Source organism: Dioscorea cayenensis, chromosome 12 (assembly GCF_009730915.1).
Source record: "Dioscorea cayenensis subsp. rotundata cultivar TDr96_F1 chromosome 12, TDr96_F1_v2_PseudoChromosome.rev07_lg8_w22 25.fasta, whole genome shotgun sequence".
Taxonomy (NCBI): domain Eukaryota; kingdom Viridiplantae; phylum Streptophyta; class Magnoliopsida; order Dioscoreales; family Dioscoreaceae; genus Dioscorea; species Dioscorea cayenensis.
In genome coordinates this window covers 7,085,942-7,111,833 of record NC_052482.1, presented here as the reverse complement: position 1 = coordinate 7,111,833, position 25,892 = coordinate 7,085,942, and the positions used below count along the sequence as shown (strand labels likewise).

Sequence of the window (25,892 nt, the reverse complement as noted above, 5' to 3'; positions counted from 1 at the left end):
CCATTAAAAGAGGTGATAGAATAAAGAGTACAACTCTCCCTTACTCATTCAAGACAAAGAATACTCTCTTAAGATTGGCCCATGCCCATTCTCCTCAACCCTCACTAAAGGGTCTCTCAACTTGTGGCTCATCCTAAATCTTCAAGCAGGATATCTTATATAGATGCACCTACGTCCACTTGATCCTTCCTCTTTTAGAATTCTCCACGGCTTCTTAACTTGGACACCTTCCAAAGTTAGATCTTGAAATACCCTGTTACAACATTGCCAACCTTACTGAATTGACTGAGTTTTAGCCAGTTGCACCCAAATCTGCGACCTTCAACCTTTCTAGTTCCTTCAGTTCGCCTTGTAGCAGTTGATTCGACCTGAGCTCCTCTTGCCTACAACTGCTTACTTCCTCACATCACTTCAGTAAATCTCCTCTCCTAAGGAACACGCCTACCATGGCACACACAACCATCTCACCAAAGATGGTCACCGAAGATCTCCCAATCTTCTTTCCAAACTTGGTCCAAGTTTGGTCTTCCTAAATGATCTTCATTTGACTCATGGAAATATTGTTACTAAACTTGATCTCATCTCATCCAAGTTTAGCCTTCAACATCTTCAAGCATGATCTCCAATCATCCATGTTTGGATCTTCAAATCTCTAATCATATCTCATGTAAGCTTCAATCAATCTCCATACATGATTAGTCTCCTTAAATAGTTCCGCCCATAATTAGCTCTTAGATCTTCTTTCAAATTGTGTTGCTAAATATGGTCTTGATAATCTCATTGGCTAGTCCTTGCCTAACTTAGTTTATGTCTTCAAATAGCTTCACACCAAACTAAGTTTCCTGCAATCTTCATGATGATCTTTATTCTTGCCAATAATAAAACATTCCTCTCACTCTTTTTAAGGTAGATCTTTCCTAAAAGGAGTTTTACCAAGGATATGATTTATCATCCCGGATCTTACCAAGGATAGATAAACATTCCTAAAATAAAACTTGTCCTTCTTGAAGAGATCCTTCTAACTTGATGTGCTTTCCAAAATTAATTAATCATCACATGAATCATTGAGAGGAATTTCACTAAACATAGTCTCCAAACATGATTTTCTAAACCTCATATTTTCATATGCCATGACACCAAGCTTTAGCCACATCATCATCCTAGTCACTCCTTTTTGCCAAGTCATCATTGGCACGTCATCTTCTTTTACCATGTCACCTCTTGACTTGTCATATAATGTCAATCCATGTAGTCAGACTTAACAGTTTAAAATAATTTTAGTTATTTTAAGAGAATTATAATCACTTATATATTATATTATTTAATTATTTTATTAATAATATTTTTAAGATGTTATTAAATAAATATATTTTAATGAAAAATAGAATGTAAAAAGACGAATGAAATGATTATAAGTCCTATTTTATACTATAACGATTATGAAAGATAGTTTAATTGGTAAGAATTTAATGGGTTAATGAGTTGGCATGGACATCAAATTCTAGAATAATACGATTAAAGTTGCCATAATAATGTATTATAATAATGCCCTTAAGTCTAGCTAACACAAGGAAAAACATGTTGACATAGTTAGCAGCTGGCATATGAATAAACATATGCACAAACGTAAAATTAATCCCTTAACACATTTGTGATCTCACCTTTTACATGAGCTGAAGATTATTGATGTGTCAACAAATTTTATCAAAAAAAAAAAAAAAATTATCAACCCCAATTCTCTTCCCCCATCTTAAAGAAAATCAAGAATATGTACAGGTATGAAATATAACCACAAACTTCAGAGGTTGTTTGGCATTGTTGCCAATTTGTGGTTTTTGTTTTCAATTTTATATTTTGAAAAGAAAACTAAAAAAACATGTTTTGCACTTTATTTTTATTTTCAAAAATTTGACAACAATCCTCATGTTTACAAAAGAATATGAAATAATAATTTTATGTCTTCAACTTGTTTGAAAATATTTTCAAAACTTTTCCTCCCACTATGAAACCCTTCCTCTTCTACTCCTCTCTCTCTCTCTCTATCCTTTTAATTTTTAATTCTTTTTTTTTAAAAAAAAAATATTAAAAAATTAAAAATTTTAATACTAATAATTTCAAAAAGTATATTTTTAAGAAAAAATATTTATAAAAATTTATTATTTGGGTTTGATATTTTACAAATTAGTTTATATAATATAAAAAAAATATAGTTTTATAATGTATTTATTTATGAAAATTATTATTTTACGTTTGATTTTTATATACTAGGATATAACATAAATATATATATATTAAATTTTTTAAGGCAACCCCCAAAAAAATTTTAGTTTCAAATGGTACAATTTTTATGAGATTTTATTTAATGATTTACTTATTGGTATATTTTAAATTTTAAATAAATAAATAAATTATAAATAATGTCCACAAATATATAGATTGCAATATCACCAACATGCAAAAAACAATTATAGTTAATACATATTTAATTTGAGAAAATCATATAGAAAGTCATCGATATGATATAAAGTTAAAGTAATAAACTCATTAATAGAAAATAAATAGATCACATCAAAATCAATTTGAAAAAAAAAATCATAAGATGAAAGAACCAAAAAATAAGACATGATTACAAAAATATATTTAGATGAAAAATAATATGCTCACGAAAGTTGATGGAGAAACCTTTTAACCACTCTAAATGCTTAAAATTTTACTTAAAACAGTGAAATTAGTGTTCTATCTAATTGTTGACAAGTTTCTTGTCCCAAGCATCGCGTTTAAAAAAATTAAAAACAATGAAACCCTAGATAGGGAGACAAACCAAATAATAGAGTAAAAAGGTAAACTTATTTTTTTATCATATCCTACTTGTTTCTATCATGATTCCGCTAATGTCTTCAGCATGATAAAGTGAGCCAATAAGATAAGACTATCATATTATATTGGCACACCAAACAAAGGATAGCAGTAGCACATGATTGTCTATCATATACAATCGTTTTTATCATGCCCACCAAACGAACCCAAACTAAACTAATATGAAAAATTAAATAAACATCCTTAAAAAAAAAAAAAACAATAACAAAATCCAAGATCAATAGGCGGACTTGCAGGATAAATAACCATTTTTACACTGCCACAGCCAAAATAAACTTCGTCGTTTGAACACAAGCCCAAACAGAGACAAACCATGGGAAGTCACAGAGATGGAAACCCAATCGGAGACAAAAGAGAGGGTTTCAACTTCACTCTGGAGCTTCCCGTCACCGATCCCACGTTCAACCTTGAGAACACGGTCTGCAGCCATGGCCTCTTCATGATGTCCCCAAACCATTGGAATTCTTCTACCAAATCCCTCCACCGCCCTCTCCGCCTCTCCTCCTTCCCTTCCCTCTCCCTCTCCGTCATCATCTCCCATCCTTCCCCTCCCAACCCCCTCCTCATCTCTGTCTCCGGCATTGCCTCTCTTTCCTCTCAAGATCAGCTATGCTTGCTTGTACTAATCACTTCTTTTGTTTCTGTTTGTTTGTTTGGTTTTCTTGAATCTTGTTGTTTGGAATTGGGTGTGCGATGTGATGGTGGTTGTTTTAATTGTAGGCACAGGTGCGCCGGATGCTGAGAATTTCGGAGGAGAATGATAGGGTGGTGAGGGAGTTTCAGGAGATGCATGGTGCTTCAAAAGAGAGGGGTTTTGGGCGAGTGTTTAGGTCGCCTACCTTGTTTGAGGACATGGTTAAGTGCATTCTCTTGTGCAATTGTCAGTGAGTGTCTTTCAATTTATCCATCTTCTTCTTCATCTTCTCCTTCAAAATGTGAATTTCTTTTCCTTTGTGTGTGTTCTGGTCTATTGAAGTACTCTACTTAATTTCTCCATCATCTTCTTCTCCTTCAAAATGTGTGTGTGTGTGTGTGTGTGTTTTGAGGGTCTATGAAAGTATCTTATATTTAGCATTTTACTACTCAATATCTCCGTCAACGTCTTTTTGATCTATTGCAGTGTTTTATACTGTGTAGAGTTGCATGAACTGCTGATTTTCATTATGAGATAATCCTCATGAAAGGATGAAGATAAAAACTTAGAATTGAGAACGCATTTTCTTGTACAAGATTAAATTCTTCATTTATTTTTCAAAATGTTATCTATTTTGTCTGCTGAAGTGTTGTATACTGAGTTTAGTGTTTGATGAACTTCTGGTTTTCATTATGAGATGCTCTTTGTTAGAGGATGAAGATAAAAAACCATGCATTTTCTAGTGCAAGTCTAAATCCTTCATCTTCTCAAAATGTGATCTTTTTTGTCTATTGAAGTGTTTTATATTAAGTCTGGTGTTTGCTGAACTAGTGATTTTCATTATGAGATGTTCTACATTAAAGGATGAAAATAAGAAAAAATTAGACTTGAGGGCATGGTTAAATGTGTTTTCTTGTGCAAGTTTAAAAGTGCATCATTGAACATCTGAAATTCTTCGTCCTCTCAAAATGTGATCACGTTTTTGTTAAAGTTTTCTGTACTAAGTTTAATATTTGATCAACTGCTGCATTTTCACTGCAGAATGTTCTTTATCAAATGTTGAAGAAGAAAAAAAAATTAAAAATTGAAGGCTTGGATAAGTGCATACTTTTGTCAAACTGTCACTGTCATTCTGCATTTCTCCATTTTCCTCAAAATGTGATATTTTCACTTGTATCTAATGAAAGATTTATAATGAGTTTAATGTTTGTAAGGAGTTTATACTCTCGTCCAGCTTCCAGTAAGCGATTTTACTTCCTAATCTCTCCATCTTTACAAAATGTGATCCTTCTTTTTTTTGGCCTGATTAAGTGTTTTAAACTGACTTCAATGTTTGATGATTTGCTGCTTTTCACTATACATGTTCTTTGTCAAAGGATGAAATAATAAAGTTAGCTCGTAGATGATATTCTAATTGTACTTTACTTGATTCAGTTTTGTTTTCTATGGATCGAAGACACTTAGAGGTGAGCAATTGGGGGTTATTAGACATGTTTGATTATTATCTTATATAGTTTTGTGCTTGCGTAGAGTTAGCAAAAATTTCTTGATTGTAACACCTTACATTTTGTTTTATTAACCTAGCTCATATTCTTTCCAATTCAGTGTAGATGACCAAATAATGCATGAGTTGAAATAAAAAAGTAGAATTTGAGAATTGCTAGATGATCAACTAAAGTGATTGTTTATGTAAGCAATAATGTTAGTATAAGTCTATTTGAGTTGAAGTATATGGTTCCAAAATTGTAAATCCTCTAATGGATCTGATCTCAGAGTTTTCTAGCTCCTATTAGAGAGCATTTGAAGATCAAGGTTATCATAGATATTGTCTGGAAAGTATGTGTACATCAGTAAAAATATGGTTGTTGGACATGTTGGCATTGTGAATTGTTGAATCTTTTCGTAAAGACATGTTGTCCAAAGAGAAAAAATGGTCTTATTATTGATAAATAAAATTTGTCATGATTGATAAGTTTCATTTTGTAGATGGTCAAGGACACTATCAATGGCAAGAGCATTATGCGAACTTCAGCGAGAGCTGATGGGAAGTTTAGTTGCTGAAACATTCCAGCCAAAGACACCCCAAGTGGTAGAACGAAAAAGAAAGCGTGGCAGGGGAAAGAAAGTTGCCATAAAATTAGAAACCAAGTTTGTGAAGAATTATACTGAGTGTGCAGAAAATGAAAAATCCCTGGTCAATCAAGATACCCGACTGCAATCTGTGCAACAATGTCAGTTATCAAATACTGACTCATGTTCGGAAGAGTTGCAGAATTGCTCCACCTTGGCTGTGAAGGATGAGTCCCTTCAAATAGGGAACTTTCCTAGTCCTGAGGAACTAGCAACTCTTGATGAAAATTTTCTGGCGCAGCGATGTAAGCTTGGATATCGGGCGCAGCGAATCTTATCACTTGCTAAGGATATCGTGGCCGGAAAGATAAATATCAAAAAGCTTGAAGAAAACTGTCATGGTTCCTTGTCAGGTGACTACAATGAACTGGACATGCAATTATCGGGTATACATGGATTTGGTCCTTTTACCCGCGCAAATGTGCTAATGTGCATGGGATTCTACCATAAGATTCCGACAGATACCGAGACAATCAGACATTTGAAACAGGTTCATTTTCTTTCACCATTTTATTGTCACAAAATTTGGTTTGTTTTCTTTAATTTTCATTGAAGCTGCTGAGAGTATTCTACAGTCCCATGGGCGAAGCAATTGCACCATTCGGTCTGTCCAGGATGATGTTGAAAAAATTTACACTGCATATGCACCGTACCAATTCTTGGCATATTGGTCAGCGCATCACATAACTGTTTAATTAATTTTAGTCATACTCAATTTGCAAAATTAGTCATACTCAAATTTGTCACCCTTTTGCATATTGATAACTCAATTGTTATGCAGGTCAGAGTTGTGGGATGGCTACGAGAAAAGGTTTGGGAAGCTAAGTGAAATGCCACATTCTGATTATCAAGTTATTACTGCAAACAATATGAAGTGCAGCAATGGTTGTAGGAAAGTTTAGGTGGCTATTTTTTAAAGGGCAGCTGTTTTGCACAAGCTCATTTGGAGGGCTTAATATAAAAAGCTCTCATTGGATTGAAAAATGAAAAAGTGTAAAATAGTTTATACCCTCTCCGTTTCTTTTTTATTTGTCAATTTTATTTAAGTAACACTTTTTTATTTGTCAATTTTATTTAACACTGATTAAAAAAAATTGATTGAAATTAATTAGTAACTAAAAATTTTAAAAAATTATATTAATTTTTAATATTACTTTCATTTAAAATATATTTTGAAAAATGTATAGTTAAATATAATTTATTGAAAATTATAAAAATAATTAAATATAAAAAATAAATTTGAAAAAAATAATATTTAATGTTGTATAAAATTTTTAAATTGACAAGTAAAAAGAACCAAAGAAAAACTCTAAAATATAACAAGTAAAAAAAACGGAGGGAGTGTTTTATAGCCAAGTGGAGGGAGTGTTTTATAGCCAAGTGTATAAACGTATTCGTATTTGCAGATTGGATGAATGTACAATGAATTCTAGCTGGACATAAAAGTTAGGCCAAAATCTTCCCCTTATATATATATATATATATATATATATTTCAATGTGCATCTAAGAAATAAATCAACTAATAAGCCAAAACTAACCTGTGCAACATTCAGGATGGCTATCAAAATTAATTGATGATATATGTGTATGTGTTTTTTCTAATGGAGATTAATTGGGGGACACATCACAATGATCACCTACGAATTTATGGAACACTGAATTAATTTTGCCTGAATTGCTATTCAAGATCATGAATGTTGTAGCATTTTTTTTTTCAGTTTTCAAAGTACTCATGGGAGAAAAAAGACATAAAATGGCAATCTTGGATTATCAAAATGTTAATGTGAATAAATTACCAACGCTGGCATATACCATAGCCTCACTTCAATCAATTCATTTGTTTGCCTCAATGAATTCTCTGTATTCCTTCTTCATTTTTACACCAGATACATTCCTGCATCATCAATGAATTGAGACAGCATCATGTATTGATCCATAGAGAGAAAATTATGTAACATAAATTAAAAAGGCAAAGAAGAAAATAAAATTGTCGTCCGAGAGGGAAGGTGAAAAAAATTATGTGATCAAGATATGGCAATATGAACTGAATTATTCATTGAGGTAAATTCGATGCACAAGTTGAGATAACTTGAAAATAAACTTCATAAATACAAGAAAAGATGGTTGATAAACTTTTGTATTTTTCCGTACTCTTCTTATTTTAATAAATTTATGGTTTATCCACTTTATTTAAAAAAATAAAAATAAAAAAACAACTAACTTCACCCTTATCTTCCTATCAAACATTGTAGGCAGTAAATATTTCCTAAACAAATTACATTACACTGCCATAAAAGTCATGCAGAATATCCCTCTCAATATTTGACAGTAACATGAGACACAAGGGTCCGATGAGCCTGAAACTAAAGAAACTACATTATTTGCAATGCAGAGCCATTACAACGAAAGATGTTACACAACTGCAATTTGTGAAGCTAGCATCAAAGGTTGCTTGCTTAGTTGGAGATCAATAGAAAAATCCCCACCATAATGGAGTATTCAGCCAGGAGTCCGTGTTAGATACAAACCAACAGCAAAGCTTATATATTCATGTCCATATTTACTAAATTAACCTTAGTGGGACTGTTAGTTACTCTGATATTACTAATTAAACTCAAGCCAATTCAGAGCCATATCCTAATGTCCAGAGCTATGTTCATGATTAGACTTTATGCCACACAAGATTTGGCACAAAATTTGCCTAGAACATATATGGGCTACAGTTCAGTTTGTACAAGGAAGTCAGCAAGAAGTAAAGGCTATAATGATGTTAGAATTGAATTATTATTTATAACCTTCACCATTTCGAATGAACAATTTTAAATCCCATAAACATAGAACAGTCAGACAATTGATGATTAATCTCATATATAATTAACTTTATGGTTCACTCAGAAATCAGAGAATAGAAACATTATTGAAAATACAGCAAGCACCTATGAGTTATATGTACTAAATGGTTTTGAAAATATGCAACTAACAGGATTCTAACCTGATCATTTCTTTATTTTTGAAAAATTGCACGCATGGTGTTCCCATAACTCCTGCTGCTTCTGCAATTTCCGGGTCTTCTTCAATGTCAATTTCCACGAAATGTACATTCTGATCAAACTCATCAATGACCTGATGCAGAGACAGACAAGTTTCTTGCATAAATGATGTTCATACCTTTCAAAACACCCATTTCATATATTTTGTGACAAATAAATTTATTCCATGTTTCACTAAAAACTCAAATGTCTAGGAGATTAAACGTCGCTCATCAACTGACTGTGCCACTCCTCTTTTGGGACTTAGAAGAGGAAACACTATTTATATTACTTTAACCATAATGAACAAAATATAGATAGTTTTGTTCATTCTGCTCTAGAATATATGATGCAATCCCCAGAAATGTATGTCATCCCTTGATAGAGCCTTTGGGACTGGATTATTTGATAATATTCGACGTAGAAAAGTTTCCCTTCAACAAGTTAGATGGCGTTAAATTGTTCATGAGCTTGAATGTACAAATTGAGGTGAAAATATGTCCTGATCCCATTAAATGATGGGGAAAATAACGTTCTGTTTTTGGGCCAAAGTAATTTCTCAAGTACGAGACAACAGGCAAAATAAATGAACGTATTAAATTGCAATAAAGATATAATTTGAACTTTCTTCACAAATATTCTAGAAATTGAAGATTGATAGGCAAAAATTTCGAGTGCATATGAAACTAATAAATAAAGAGCAGAAATCACAATTTTGTGTGCTTGATCACTGGAAGTTCACACTTTACATTGTTAAAAAAACACTTGATTACATTTTAATTGATTCCACCTGAATGACTATAAAACTTTGTTCATGTGATTAAAGGAATAGAGAGATACCTTGCTTAATATTGGTTTCAAAGTCCGACATGGACCACATGTTGGAGAGGTATATAACACACATATAAGCCTTGGGCTTTCATGATATATTTTCCGCAACGCATACTGCACAAGACATGCTTAAAAATGAGGTGACCTTTGCTGAGAATGATGGGCGCATTGCAATATATAAACTGAAATTTGGACTAGCAAATTCTCTTACTAGAGAGAACTCAGAGAATTGACTTACAGCACTATAGTTTAGAGACTTGGGCAAATTACTATTAAGGCAAGACATGATATCCAAATGACAAACAAGACCAAAAATTTATAACAGCAGAATAAATAAAAAAGCCGAACAAGCAAATTTTTATCATTACCTGACCCTTATGCTTCGTAAGGGATATGTCGAAACCCATTTCTACATCCTTACCTGTAAGATCTTTTTTCACCTCTTCAGCTACAGGCTGGTCAATCAAACAATCATCAAGAGCAACAATCAATAATTTGATAGACACAAATCAATTGAAACATGCATGAAAAAAATAACCATTTGAGTCGAAGATATCATATGCTATATATATATATATATATATATCAGTACAAACATGTAATTTTGCCTGTTTTGTAGTGCTTGATATAGTTTACAAAACAAAAAGCATACATGTACTCATGGAAACCAACAAAATTTATAGTAGTTGCTTGAAACAGGACCAACCTACTTAAATAATTGACGGTTTAGGAGTTGCATATCAGCAAAATGATGACATATGAAAGCTATGCACTTTGCTTGAGTAAGGCCAAGCATGGCAATCTGAGATATGGATTTTTGTAATGCTACATGCAAGGCTCAAGGTATTAGGGAAAAAAAATCATGCATAAACATGACATGATTACATGTCACACAATGATGTTCTTATTAAAATGTTTACATGACACAAAATGATTAGCATGTTTATTGCACTGCAAAATTTCAGCATGGAATGACACAAAAAAATTCATAATTATGGAGAAGATTGCTTATTGAACCCTTGCAAAAGTGACTAATTGCATAAGCCCCTCAAAAAACTGTAATTGCATTGCATATATAAACCAACTGTCTCAAGAGCTATGCAATTAGTTGCCCAATCCTGGTACATGTGCCTATCCCCACAATAATTATGGATGGTTGCCCAATGGTGGAGTACATGCTGCGGTGGAATAGGCACAACCTCGGAAAGGCAGTGAACAATAGGAGGTTGTGCCTATTCCACCACAGCATGTACTCCACCAGGATTGGGCAACCATCCCCATGTGGAGTCGCTAAATGCAATAATTCTCATATACCACATGTGAGGGAGCAAATCCAGCCAGATTGAGGCCTCTAGGACCACCAACCAGAGCCCCATCCAAGGCTGAACATTCTGCCTAAGGCATCACAATGATGACCAGAACCTTAACGCAAATGACTAGGCGCTGCATCCTTATTCTTGGTATGTACCATGTTCAAGATGCATGATCATAGAGCAGGGTTTCAAGTGGCAGAGAGGATGGGAAAGGGCATTTGCATCTTATAAATTTTTCAATAAAGTATTAACCATGATTAAGGCGTAGAAAAATAAAATAGCCACAGTCAGGTATTCAATTATGGTGGGGCATAATGAGAGAACAAAAAACTATAATTTCTTACAGTTCACATAATATTATAATTCTTATCTACATTACAAATATAAACACAAACTTGTCCAAAGACTCCGAACACTAAAAGTTTACTAAAGTTTCTGATCTCAACTATCAGAAGAAATTATTTAGAGTCATATGACTCATACAAGCTTAAACTTTATGTTTAAACCAGATGGCTGTGAACATTTAAGTAATGGTTGTTGAGGTTGAAATAACTTGAATATGAATTTGGATTTTGAATTTTATTTAGAGAGAAATGGTCCATTCCAGCTTTCTCACAAGTGTCTTAAACTTGATTTTGCATTGGTTAATTATGAAAAGCATTTTTTAATCCAGATATATCAAAAAAGGTGAAATGATGATAGTGGCTATATTAAGCAAGAAGATGGGATTAATGGTTATATTAGTCTAGTAATCCAATTGGATGTATCCTTATTCTGTATTATTCCTTTATACTTCATTTCTTAATAACTCGATATAACCCGGTTCACTAGGATTGCCGCACAACCAAATATCACAGAGTAATTCGGTTGAACCCTAGACTTAACTAGTTCAATATGTCAATGAGTTGCTTCATAAGTTGCATGTCAATGAGTTGCTTCATAGGTTGCCATGCCTGAACCAATGGTATCATATGTAAATATAAAAATAAGTACAACTATCACCAACTTAAACTATTGTTAATGAACAACAAAAAACAACAAAGTACTCAGAGAAGGAGGGAAAAGAATTACTTGGTGAAATTCAACAAGAAGATCATTGACCACTAGATATCTTTCAACTGATAAAGCAGCAACACATCCAGATCCAGCAGCTGTTATGGCTTGCCTCCATTCATGATCCTAACAAATAAAAAAGGGAGATTTAAAAAAGAAATAAAGTAGTGCACAGGATATTATTCTTTCTATCCATCATACTATAAAGTTGTCAACTAAAGATTCAAATTCATAGCTGATTTCAAAAACCATCAAAAAGAGCAATTGATAGTGACTAAATATGTCGATGAAACTTTAAGATAATAAAAGCGCAAATCATGATGCATCAATTAAAACTCAACAAAATCTTCAATGTATAATTTGCAAGAAGTTCATATCAATGCCTACATGTGTGCCTATGTACTATATACACAAGCATGGATATATAAATGTATGTATCATTGAGACAAAATATCATAATTCAGATTCAAGCATGAATCTTAATGGCTGTGTTTCAATTTTTTAAAAATTGAAATTAAAATTTAAACCAATGGTTTGACCTACAATTCAAGAATTTCTATGACCACAAAACTCCATGTAATGCAAAATTATTTTTCTTTCTGTCATAGAGTTTCAGAATTCCTGCAAAACTAAACCATGGGAATCCATTAAAAAGGAGAGATAGGTCCACAAAATGGAAGGATAATCACAGAAAGGGAGACCTGTCCCCCATCATCTTTCATTAAACTAATTCAATGTACCGCATAAGGATATCGATAGGCCCAAGCAAACCCACAAAAATCCAGCCCCATGCCCTTTACGACTTAACTTTTACTTGAGAATATGCTAAATTTGTTGTTTTAAACTAAAAAAACATGCATTCCCCAAAATAAGATACAAGTATTAGAGTGAATAATAATCCCACACTAGTTATCTGGTAAATATGGTTGCGAACATACAAGTCTAGGTTTCTTATCCTATCAACTTGAGCGTTTGGGCTGAGTTGACTCAGGATAATATGCTTGGGTTCTAATCTAACAACAAGAGCAAAAAGATAAATTCCAGAACATTACCTGTACATCACCAGCGGCAAAGACTCCTTCAACAGAGGTGTTTGCTGTGCCCTCCTTGACCCAGATATAGCCTGAAGGATCAAGCTTAACTTGGCCTTCAACCAACTGGCTATTTGGAGTGTGCCCAATACCATAAAATAAGCCCCTCACATCAAGAATTGTTTCTTCTCCTGTGTCGACTCTCTTTAGCAAAATACCAGACATCTGCCCTTTGCTATTGCTAACGACATCCGCAGCTTCTGTGTTGAAGTGCACTGTAATATTCGGGTTGTTGAATACTCTGAAACATTCGCCATAATCAACCTGTTAAACAAACATTCAGGGAGTTGAAAATTTACCATCATGAGTACTTTTTATCAAGTGTATCACGTCTTATGCAAGCACCTCCTAACACAAAATAAGGTAAGATGAAAGCTGATTAACATTCATTGTCTTGCAAACCATCACATAAGAAAAATGTTTTCTCTAGAAGCTTCTTTCCCGTAGAATTACTAGATCAACCATCATAAAACAAATTCTTGTGTCAATTATGTTACTGTATAAACTAACAATAAGAAACTAAGGATTCAACATGAAGTGTTAAGACAGACCAGCCAAGAAATGCAGCATCTGTTGGCGATTTATAATACAATGCAGGTTGAAGCATGGAGAAATAGTAGCTTCACAGTATTTGGTCAAACATTTGAAATGACTTAGTTGAATGATGCAAGGCGCAAAAAGTACTGGTAGACCAAAAGGTTCATTAAATTAATAGTCACATGCTGTCACAAGATTCAAGCATTACATAAGTTTATATATCACGCTTACAGTGTTTAGAATTCAGTCATGTGCTAATCAAAGCTACAGGATGACAATCAACATTGAACCTTCCCAAGAAACTCTTCTAATTTTCCTAAGAAACTCTTCTAATTTTCCTAAGAAACAGCATAATAGGCTTAAGCATGTAATCCTCTGAGGGATGCACATCATCTATTTATATTTTGATCACTATCATATATGGTTACTAAAATGCATATCCGCAAAATCGCAAAAGTCTGGTTGTGATCTCTAAATCAGAAGCTGAACATGACAGATTCCACATGTGGAAATCATGAAAAAATTGCCAGTTATCACTAGCAAGTGACAAGTATTACAAATGTATTAGAACATCTAGAGAAGCCCCCACAATTGCAATGTGATAAGTTAGAAGATTTCAGCCTCAATTAAGTATCTTCTGGCTAGAAAACAGCATTATGAACAAGGTGGCAGATACAAATTTCCTATTGTAGTATGTCATATAAGGAATTTGAGCAAAACTGATGATTATGAAAATTTTGCCTTTAAGGACTCAATAAGCTTAAGACAAACTTAGCTTCAGGATTATGTTCAATTAACAATGAACCAATAAGGAATCAAGTTTGTGGCCACATGACATGCTCAGTCGTGCAGTAATCCAACACTCATAATATACTCTCTTCTTTTAAGATCCCACTTGTGACGTTAATTTCTTCTTAATATTAGTTTTTCCAATGCCAAATATCTTTCCTTTCACAAAGTTATTTGCATGGACTTTGCCTCCAAACATGCTGTCATTACCAATATTATAATGCTATTGCATTAACTTCCCTATGTTTGGATTGCTGGATTTGCTCATATTTAAATACTCAATCTGAATTTATTGAATTATAGTATTTTAATTGCTTGATAGTTGCAGGCACTATTCTTTGAAAAGGTTTCAGGCTTACTGACCTTAGGCCTTTCTTCCCAGGATGCTGTCTCAATTCTCCACTAATACAATTTATGAATAGAAGTACGTTGATTGACTGTTAATGGAGAATTACATCATTTGAGTTTGCTGTTTTATTTTCATTTTATTTTTATTTTTACTATATATATATATATATATATTGAGAAAAAGATTTTCCATTTTATAATTTCATTCTTCATAGATTGACATACAACCTAAATGCCTGCACAGATTCACAAATTTCATTATAAAAAAATTAAAAAAAAAAAAGACAGAAAAGAAAAGAGTTGGGCAACTATTCCATACTGTGCATCTCCAAATTCAGAATATTGTACTCAATTGTATATGGACCAACTAGATAATACTGTTAAAGATGCCAGACATCTTACATTGGCAAATATCCTTCTAAAGTAAAAGAAATTTCATTTAATTTATGAATACTCTGCTCAACACTATAGATCAAAGCTACAATGAAAATTGTAACTTTTCTCACCTGTCTTGCATAGCTTTGGATGCTCGCAATTGGTCCTTACGAACTAGTAAATGCACATGGCGAGCGTACTTGGTCAGATATATTGCTTCCTCTGTAGCAGTGTCACCCCCTCCAACAACTGCTAGAATTTGCCCTTTAAAAAGTGGTGATGCTCCATCACATATTGCACAAGCACTTATTCCTCTGCTCCAGAATTCATCTTCACGAGGTAACCTGAGCCTTTTTGCTGTAGCACCTGTTGCTATGATAACACTGTAGCATTTCACCTTAAAAGCACAAATAACACAAATCAGCATCACTCAAATAAGGCAAATAAAATCGTAGCAATGGTATAACAGACCATAAAAGGAGTTCCCAGATTTTTGCTAAACCCAGGATAATGAAAAAAAGCAGAATTCCATTCTTTTATATCATGAAGCACCAAGTGGTGGCAATCAATTCCAAAATTGCAAATTCCTACTTTAAAGCAAAGATGGAGGAGAGGAAATGGAACACAGGCATTCCTTTCTTGCATGCTTAGCTCTTGATTTACAAATATATAGATCACACTTTCTCGAGAGAGATATCACATTAGTCTTTCCTGACATATCAATTCATAAAGGAGTTCCTAACTTTAAAATCTTATTTATTTTTAAATTTTTAACAACAATGCTCCAAATACATTATCTTGTAAACACCAATATTGCTTAAGGTTATTAAGCCTACAATTATAGATTTATGTAGTTAATTATCGTCATTTTTAAGACATTTTATATTTGCATATTAGCTTCAATCCTCTGCTAATGTGAAAATTAAGTCTCTGCATTTAGTCAAAGATCAGTAATCTGATTCTCAAACAGATTACAAAATTTCAGAAGAGGATTATTTATTATTTTGTTAGATTGTATGTAAATGTTCAATGTCTCAGTGCTACATACTTTGTAAGGGATGTATACACAATTATATCCATCCGAACATATACATATTCCAAAAAGTAATGCATATAAACTTATACATATATATATATATATATATATATATTATCACCTCACGCTCACTGCTACGAATGGTAAATGGACGATTTTTGACATCAACAAATTCCACATCTTCTTGATAAAGTTCTGCACCCCAACGCTCCGCTTGCCGTCGCATCCTAGTAAATGTAAAAGATGGCATAACATTTTATCAAGAAACTTTTGAATATCTCTTAATGATGTTTTAATACACCTAAAGTACTAGATAAATACAAAAAAGGAAATTCAAAATCTGAAAAAAAAAACTAATTAAAAAATGGTATTAAACTAGGAAAGGGAATGCACTGACCTGTCCATCAAATCAGGACCTGTTATTCCTTCCGGGAACCCAGGAAAATTCTCAACTTCAGTGGTAGTCATCAACTGTCCTCCTGGAACACCACCCACTTGATACCCTTCAAATACTAGTGGCTTTAGGTTCGCACGAGCTGCATAAATTGCTGCAGTGTATCCAGCTGGACCAGATCCTATGATTACAACATTCTCGACTCCTTTATAAAGAGCTGAAAGATTGATTTATCTTATAGTTAGTATATATGGAAAGGAAGGACTACAAATGTGATCAATTTTATTAAGTGGAAATGTAAAACATTTTACTGCCAATTTTTTAAATATGTCAGCTTAAAGAGTAGGTAATATAATCTGTATTTCATGCATTAAAAAAAAAATCTAAATAGTCCCCTACCTTTGCGCACATATCTATTTTGGTCACCTAGCTTTAAAAAGTTACGATTTTGTATCATGCATTTAGTTTTTGTTACAATAAAGTCACTTGAGCTTACAGTGTCAACAAAAATCATGCGTAGCTTACAATAAGATCACCCTAAGAGTCTACGTGGCTTATAATACGGCGAACCACGTATGACCGCCATTAACACTGAAAACCCAAACGGTCTTATTGTAACAAAAACTAAACGTAGGAAACCAAATAGTATTTTTTAAAACTGGGTGATCGAAAAAAAAAAGTAAAAAAATAGGGACTATTTAGATTGTTTACCTTTTATAAAAAGGTAAGAGCATCATGAGAAGTTAAAACAAAAAAAAAAAATAAAACAAAAAAAATTTCAAAGCTCGAAATAAGATTGCTAATATTAAGTAAAACAAAGCATTACAGAAGAAAATCACATAAAGAGGTGAGCCCGCGACTATGAAAATAAGAAGGACAAAGGCCAATGATCACGTAAAGGAAAAAAAAAACAAAAATTACAGATTCTTGTAAGGATTCATCATTAGAATACTGGAATGTGGTTTTTCCAAATTCCACAAAAACAGAGTGAATACATTACAGCTTCTATGAGTACCAGACTTAATAAATAATTTACATGACTGGAGGCTATGATAGAATATGCCAACAAATGATATTGGGTGGATTTTGATGTTCAAGCCACATTAGAAATGCCCACATATCAACAAAAAATATTTTGGAAGTGTTTTATGTGCATCCCTCACTCATGATATGGCAAAAAATATAGGCAGTTTTGGTCCAGCAATGATAAGAAAAACATGATTGGTCATCCAAATGGAAAATCCAAATTATTTATTTCCATTTATACATTTGAGGCATGAACTACATTGTTATGTTAATAACACATGAGAACACAAACATTGGGACTGGCCCTACACATACAAGCACACATCATACAGATTCAAAAATTAGAATCCAACCACTCTTAGTAAAGTAAACAAGAAAATAAAATTTAGCCTCTTAAACCATAACGGTGGATAAGGAAATCAATTCCTAGTCTGTCAGCCTAATACCACACATCAATAATATCTCTATTTTGACTCAAACTTATGTAAACCAACCAAGGAATCCTTTAAATCACCTTTGAGCACACCCAAAACAGGGAGTACTGAACCTAAGCACATGTTGATTCTGTCCAGCTAGACCATTAGATATTTAATTTTACTTGAAATATGTTTCCTTTTCAATCATTATAATTCACAATCTTTTTTTAAAATCAGCAATTTTGGGCCCCTTAAACTTTTAAAACACGCCATATTACCTTGAAGTTCAATCCTCAGATTCCAATAAACAAAATGAAAGAAGGTTTTAGCAGTGAACATTAATAGCTTGCCCAAAGTTCATTACAATTGAGTCAGATATCTTCATCTCAATGATCCATATTCCAATAAACTAATACCTGTGTCACTCATATATATTTCAATCATAAGCGGAGAATGAAAATCAAACATCTTTAACTGGGATATCCTCTAGGAAAAAGCAGCTGATCCAAAAAGGCCTCTGAGAACACTATTTAATGTGAATAATTGCTCATTTGCCTGCCGAGTGCTCTTTCTTTCCAGAAGGTATGTGTACTTGCTCAAGAAGGCCTTGTATGGCCTGAAACAGGCTCCAAGAGCTTTGGTATGGTCAAATTGATGAGCACTTGATGATGCAGTTGGGTTTCAGAAGAAGTCAGAGTGAAGCTACCCTTTACATCAAAGGTGATGAAATCAATTTTGTTGTTGGTTCATAATATGTGGGTGATTTGCTCATTACAGGAAGCAACGAAGAACTTGTGAAAAAGTTCAGAGAAGATATGAAGCAAACCTTGAGATGATAGATTTGGGAGAAATGGCTTACTTTCTAGGAAAGGAAATAAAGCAGAAGAATGAAGAAGTGTTTATCTATCAAAAGAAGTATGCTAAGGAAATTCTGAAAAAATTCAAAATGGATGATTGCAAGAGTGTAGATACTCCAATGTGTCAAAAGGAGAAGCTGATCAAGGAAGATGAAGCTGAGAAAACCTTCTACAGAAGTTTAGTAGGTTGCCTGATGTATATAACAGCTACAAGGCCTGATATCTTACACTCTATAAGTCTGTTATCTAGATTTATGAATTGTGCAACTAAAACACATCTGACAGCTGCTAAAAGGGTCCTTAGATATGTGAGAGGGACACTGGATTATGGAATAAGGTTTTGTGCAAATTAGGACTTTGTTCTGCAGGGTTATTCTGACAGTGATTGGAGAGGTTCACTTGATGATATGAGAAGCACATCAGGTTACTGTTTTAAGTTTGGCTCAGGTGTATTCTCATGGTGCTGCAACAAGCAGAATACAGTCACACAGTCTACAGCATAAGCTGAATTCACTGCAGCTAATGCTGCAATAAATCAAGCTTTGTGGCTAAGAAAGTGTTAGTGGATTTGAATCTGAAACAAGATGGATGCACAGAAGTGTTTGTTGATAATCAAGCTGCAATTGCTATCTCTAATAATCCTGTTTTTCACGGGAAAACTAAGCGATTCAACATCAAGTTATTCTTTCTTAGAGAAGTGCAGAAGGAAGGCTCAGCTGGTTTAAAATACTGCAAATCTGATCTTCAACTAGTTAACATATTAACAAAGCCTCTGCCGAAAAGCAAGTTTGAGTTTTTTAGAGAAAAACTTGGATTTTGCAGCAACCAAAGCAAGGAGGAGTGTTGAAGTTGTGCTTAGCTGCTACAACATTTTAAAATCTAGTTGTTTAAATTTCCTAGCCGTTTGATTGTTCAGCAGTAGTTGTTGATATTTAGGAGGTTGTTGATTATGGGAATACATTCCATGTAGTGCTTAGTTTTTCTCTTTTTCAGTTAGTATTTCTGCTGTATTTAAACTCATTGTCTGTCAAAAAAATAAAGTGAGACTAGACAGTGAAAATCTTATTGATCATTATATCAATTTATTGATCTTTTAAATACTCCAACAGATACAAAACCTAAAAAGTCATCAAATACCATCCTAAAATCAAATTTTGTCAACACACTGAGTCAGAAACAGCAAAGAGAACCAGAAAAAGAATTACAGCTTCAGTAATGGAAACAAACACTGTCCTAAAACCAGAAATTCTCACCGCACCCAATCAAAACCCGCAGAAAGACTTAAAAAAGAACTACAACCTCAATGATGAACACAAACACTGTCCTAAAACCATAATTTCCCAACACATTGAATCAAACAAGAGTTAGTAAAGAACTACAACTTCCATAACGGACACAAAACCTAAGAAGTCACCAAATACCATCCCAAAATAAAAAATTTTCAACACACGGAATCAAAAACAGCAACAAGAATCAGAAAAACAAGTGCAACTTCCATAATGCTCACCAATACCATCCTATATTCCAATTTTTTCACACACTGAATCAAAACCAGCAACAAGACTAAGAAAAAAAAACTGCAACTTCCAGAGATAAACCTGAGGCAGCAGCAGGTGCTTCCGTCGACGACGTCAGTGAAGCCGAGACACGATGCATGACCCGTGAAGGAGTAAACCCAAGACCAAGTAAATGAAGAGCACGACGCCGACAAAGAGGAGGAGAAGGAGAAGGAGAAGGGACGGAGAGAAGAGAACGGCAGTGAGGAGGAGAAGCAGAGACGGAGACGGTGGCCATTCCTATCCGAAGCACTGCCATCAGTTTCAGACCATACAACGAGAGAAACGGCGAGCGAGAGTGATGGCGAGAACTGAGGATTGGAAATGGAATTGGAAACGGGGACAATAAAACGAGGCTGGATGAGTTGTTGTTATCATCATCATGATCATCTATCCATCGCCTACCAATCTCATCTCGTGGATTGGGGGTCATCAATCATCATCGCTTCTAGCAGTTTTGTTTGGTTAGATGGGCCCAGTTTTGTTTGGTTAGATGGGCCTTGTTACTAGGCCCATTCGTTATAGTGCCTTCAGCCTTGTTCGATTAAATTTAAAAATTATGTCTGACAACCGGCAAATGACTCTTGCTTTGGTTTTTTGTTTAGCGAGGTTGTTAAATGAGTTCATCGAGACTTGTGGGGCCTCGAATAACATCCCAACTATGCGTAGAATCTAGGAACTCACCGGGCATGAGTTTAGCTAGCCAAACCAACGGGTTGGTTGGTACAAGCAGAGCAATTGAATTAAGATTGAACCAATTTCTATGTCACATCAACCTATTTATAATCATTAAAAGAAAGTAGAGGTTGAAATGCAAAAACACCAGTGATTTTGCTTTTAAAATATACCCTGTCAACAGTCCCGTTAGCAAACATGCTTCTAAAATGAACCCTGTTGTTCGCCATATCCCGCTGTAAGGAAAGGAAAATCATCCTCAGTCACATGGTTTTGAAATGGACTGTTGTTCGCCATCTCCTGCTGCATGTAACATATAAATCATTCTCCTAGAGTGCAGATCATAATTTTTTCGGTTGTTTACTTCCTGTTGGGGTAGTAGTGAGTTATACCATCTTTGCATAGGTGATTTGGGAAACCAAAATCGCTCACGACAATCACTCCTTGGAGAACTTTGAACCTAGATGCACAGTAACGACACCTTGAGGTAGTTTCAATACCATGATGTATTTTATTTGTTTAATGAGGAAGAACTCACAGTTTATATACACACAATTACACTGGCATTCTGAGATATATTGTCTCTGGTGTTGTTTATGGTTGAGAATGAGATGGTTTTTTCAAATGGCAAAGAGCAAACGAGAAGAAAAAAATAGGAGAAAAAAAAAGGAAAAAGAAGGAAAGCCATAATTTTAGCTTTTTCTCATGATGCCATGGAAAAGCAAGGAAAGGGAAAGGGAAACATGGCCATGAATATGGCTTTTCTTCAGTTGCATTGCGCAAAGGAGAAATAAAACAAAGAAAAAGGAACAGGGGAGATGAAGGAAAGCTATGAATTCAAAAATTTTTCTATAGCACAGAGAGCAGGGGAGGAGAAGGGAAAGGTGATGGGGAGATGGGGATGAAAAACAAAAGTTATTTTTAAAAGCATTGAAAATATTGGATGCACATCCCACTTAAACTCATTTTTAAGGGGCTTTTTTCCCTGCAAGCCCTATAAAAATTTAATATTGCCTAAATAGCAATATGGGTCATCAAATTAATACCCAATCAACACATGAGTGCTGACTAGACTGCTGACTAGTCTACTGCCCGAACTGATGACAGGGTATTTTAAAAGCAAAATCATTGTCTTTTTTCATTTTAGGAACTAAAAGAATTAAGTTATACATATCAAATAAAATGAGAAGTAGGAAATAATTACATTGACTTTGGCTGGAGAGAAATAGGAGATTTCAAAGTCAACTAAGACGTTGATATGACCCTCTATAATAAGGATGGCAGCAGACCTCCGAGACGTTGATTCAGTTATATGCACTCTCTCTGTCTTTTTTATCTGTCGTGAATAACCGAATCTTACATACCAAGAAAATTGGTTTTTTTTATACATAATTTAATAAAAAATTAGTTATCTTTCCAAAATTATCCATAATTTATATTTCACATTTCTCTCTCATATTAAATTTCAAGAAGAGAATTGAAATTGAGTGTTAAGGTAATTTTGGAAAAAATATAATAAATGCTTCTTAATGTTTATAAATGACAGATAAAAAAGAACATGGGTTTATGACAGATAAATAGGAATGGAGGGAGTAATCGTTATTGCATACGGTAATGCAAGTTGTAATTCTCAAAGAAAGGATCCAAGCAACACTTACTTAAAGATTTAAGGGAGAGCATTGGATTGAATATCACACACATGCACTAGTTTAAGCCATATTTCTTTTCAATATCAAATGTGAATTGAAATATGTGGATTAAAATAGAAGACAAAAAAAAAATTACACATTGTGCAAACATAAAACTAGAACAATATAAACTACTTTCATAATTTCCAGAACACACATGCCTGAAGGTATGAACAACCTCTACACTTGGAAGGAACACACAGACACACACACTTGCTTTACTTTTTTTCTCACTAATCTCAATACATATAATTAAATGCTAGAGTAAATAACAATTTTAACAAATAGCAACACCATGAAAGCTTCCACTAATGATATTAATGAGAATGGCCAACAAAAGCCATGGTGGTTGAGAACAGGGAAACTTGAGAGCAACTTTACATTGAACAAAAAAACTCAGGTTGGCTACAGACTGGAAACTCAAGCAACAATGAATTGATAGTCAACAACACGCAGTTAGTATTTTACTGATTAATGTAATACCAAACTTATAGTGGCTAATTGATTAAAATATTGCAATTTTTTTAATTATTTCTTAAATTGCGCAAGTATTTTATATTTTTTAAATTAGTGGAAATTGCCAAAAACACCCCCTAAGTTTGCCATATTGCCAAAAACACCCCGTTAGTTTTGCACTCCCCAAAAACCCCTTCCTTTTTAATTCCATGTTTTTCAACCCCCAAAAGCATGTAACGGATGTCAACGGATTGAATTTCAAATTTTATGGATGGAAATGCCCTTGCATGGGGAGTCGTGACTGCAGCCATTTCGGCGGTATGAGAGGAAGTGGGGGGGTTTTCCGTATGGTAACCCCAAGAGAGGAATTTACTGGAGCCGTTTACTGAGTTTTTTCTCAACTCGCGTCTTCAGTTTTTCCATTTCCGAAGCTGTCTCCGAAGTTGTCTCTATTGGCGCAGCCTCTGTAATTGCAGCTTTTCCCTTTCCACCGGTATCTCGAAGGAGAAGTCCCGCGCAAGTAGTTGGCATTTAATCAGTTTGCAATCTAAGGTATTGAGTATGGTTTTATGGTAACTATTCTATTATAAAGAAAGATTTTTCGATTTCGTTTTGTGCTCCTGTTTTTGTTGGAAGATATTAAAGTCTGTAGGGGGATTTCTCGGCTGGGGTTTTGTTAGTCTGCAAGGCAATTTCTCGGCTAGGGTGTTGTGTTGTTTTGCGCTTTCGTCTGTATACACTATCGAAATAGTTATTTCAATTGTTATGATTTGTGTAATATTTATAATATACATTCCCTCTTTCATTTGATATAGTTGCAGTTTTACAAATGAGGTTTACGTTTAAGAAATGAGATGTTACAATTTAAATTTTGTTGTCTCTGTTTAAGTATTGTTGTCTCTGTTTAATAAACTAGGTCTCTATTTAACAATTGATATCTCTGTTTAATAACTGAAGGTTACCGTTTAAAATCTTATATTTCCGCTTAAACATTTGTCAATACTGCATGTTGAATGTGTTGTTATTGTTGCAGGCTTGTGACTATGGCGGTCGACCCTAGTTAATGGGCGATGCTATTTGACACCCGTGAGTGGAGACCTTAGTGAATTGAAAGATAACATGACTCCTCGATCTTTCGAGATCATCCGAAGGACACCGCTTTGCGACGATTCATTTGAGTGGAAGCTATATACCAAGAGAGGGCCCTTCTTGATTCTCTCATCGCAAAGGTACGATGGCCGCACTAATAAATTCGGGATCGGGGAAAAGCTCGCTGAGTTTCGAGGCCCTCGGGATGTGGCCCTCGTTCTTGGTCTGCGTTGTGATGGCGACGTAGTCGTGTTTCATAAGAAGAAAACCCGCTCAGTGTTCGAAGGGAGGTATTTATCAAAAACCTACGAGAGACACAGAGACTCCATCAAGAGCACTCTTGTGCAACTTGTTCAACGGAGGGGAAGAAGATAATTTTTGTCAAACTCGATGGTGTACCTCATGGAGTGCGATCTCTTCCCAAATATATCATGCTCGGTTCCGAATCGGATCGTTGATTATGTCGATGATCTACCCGCCATGGGGCGATACGCATAGGCGCAGGCGACGCACAAGTGGCTGATGGAGGACATTCCACACGCGATCGCTCGAGTGCAAGATAGATGCTGCCGGAAAAAGACCACACATGATATATTAAGGGGTGCTCGATCGCGCTTAACGTATGGTTTTCACGAGTGACCGAGCGGGAAAGAAAGTCTGTTTCGGTAAGATCCCAAGGATGGTGTGCTACGGTGAAAGTAGTTACAGGAAGCAAGCGACGGTAGAAACCAGCTTGTTATCGCTCGAAGGAAAAGAGGTAATAAATCATGGACAATGTTTAACAGAAGTCTTTAATATTTAACCATTTTATTTAACGTTTAACTTTATTATTTACAATTTAAAATTTATTCATAAAGGTGTAAATATTTTGTTCTCCTTTTAACTTTAAAATTTACATATGTTAGTTTCCTGAGCTGGTTCCGGCGAATGCTGAAGAAAAAATATTTGTTGGGGTCAACCAACGGATGGATGCTATTGCTCCGGAACCACTTGCTCGAAGGCAGGATGAGAGGGCAGCCTCTATCATGCGCGCTCAACGCCGTTCTCCTACTTCCAACCCACCACGCGCACGCATTCCTCGACGTCGGAGAAGCACTCCCCCACCCCGCCAGATTGCAACAACCCCCTACCACGACAACGACAGTCCCCCAATTGTGGCGGCCCCGACCATGGCGGCCCCTCCGGCAGTAGCGGCCCACCGACTACCTTAGGCGAAGATGTCACTGCAACTCTTATGCAGGCGTGCCAGATATTGATGACCGAGTTTCCTCGGCTTGTCGCTCGTGTTGAGGCACTGGAAGGACGTTCACAACCGACTGCGCCGTCCCTCCAAAGAAATGAACCACCCGAGACGGATGAGCCATCGGAATTTGATGATGACGACATCATCAGGGTGGCCATTCCAAGACGGCCACATTCGAAGAGACTTGCGAAAAAGAGGAGAACAATACTGTCTCTGTCTCCACCGCCGGCTGATGATGAAACAATAGCAACACCATCGGCGATCTGTCATTCTCGAGTATGTCGCCCGTAGATGACATAGCCATGCGATGGAGGATATCGTAGATGATGTGGCCGTTGCTGCGTGCTGAGAAGATCGTTTACTCCCTTGTTAACGAAATCCCGACCCGGTGGAACCCATGCTCGAGATGCGGCATCAAAGATGGACACAATCCCACGAAGAACAAGA

General features: G+C 35.0%; 2 protein-coding genes across 4 annotated transcripts; one reads left to right on the top strand and one right to left on the bottom strand.

Annotated features, from left to right (window-relative positions):
* Positions 1 to 3,100: 3,100 nt before the first annotated feature.
* Positions 3,101 to 6,703, top strand: LOC120273073. 3 transcript variants are annotated; one of them, XM_039279718.1, is made up of 5 exons: positions 3,101 to 3,496; positions 3,604 to 3,761; positions 5,498 to 6,131; positions 6,217 to 6,311; positions 6,423 to 6,703. In XM_039279718.1, exons 1-5 carry the CDS (start codon positions 3,191 to 3,193, stop codon positions 6,541 to 6,543), a joined length of 1,314 nt encoding a protein of 437 aa, XP_039135652.1. In that variant the 5' UTR covers positions 3,101 to 3,190; the 3' UTR covers positions 6,544 to 6,703. The 3 variants fall into 3 exon arrangements, with proteins under 3 accessions (XP_039135652.1, XP_039135653.1, XP_039135651.1); XM_039279717.1 differs by having other exon boundaries at positions 3,118 to 3,496; positions 3,598 to 3,761; XM_039279719.1 differs by lacking the exon at positions 6,217 to 6,311 and having other exon boundaries at positions 3,105 to 3,496; positions 3,598 to 3,761.
* Positions 6,704 to 7,187: 484 nt separating this feature from the next.
* Positions 7,188 to 20,704, bottom strand: LOC120273960 (thioredoxin reductase NTRC). Its single transcript, XM_039280710.1, has 10 exons — positions 20,337 to 20,704; positions 16,443 to 16,656; positions 16,167 to 16,272; positions 15,141 to 15,406; positions 12,922 to 13,201; positions 11,888 to 11,995; positions 9,872 to 9,958; positions 9,513 to 9,617; positions 8,636 to 8,766; positions 7,188 to 7,537 (listed from the first exon to the last, which is right to left on the bottom strand). The coding sequence occupies exons 1-10, from the start codon at positions 20,551 to 20,553 to the stop codon at positions 7,477 to 7,479; spliced, it is 1,575 nt and encodes a 524-aa protein (XP_039136644.1). The 5' UTR covers positions 20,554 to 20,704; the 3' UTR covers positions 7,188 to 7,476.
* Positions 20,705 to 25,892: the final 5,188 nt, after the last annotated feature.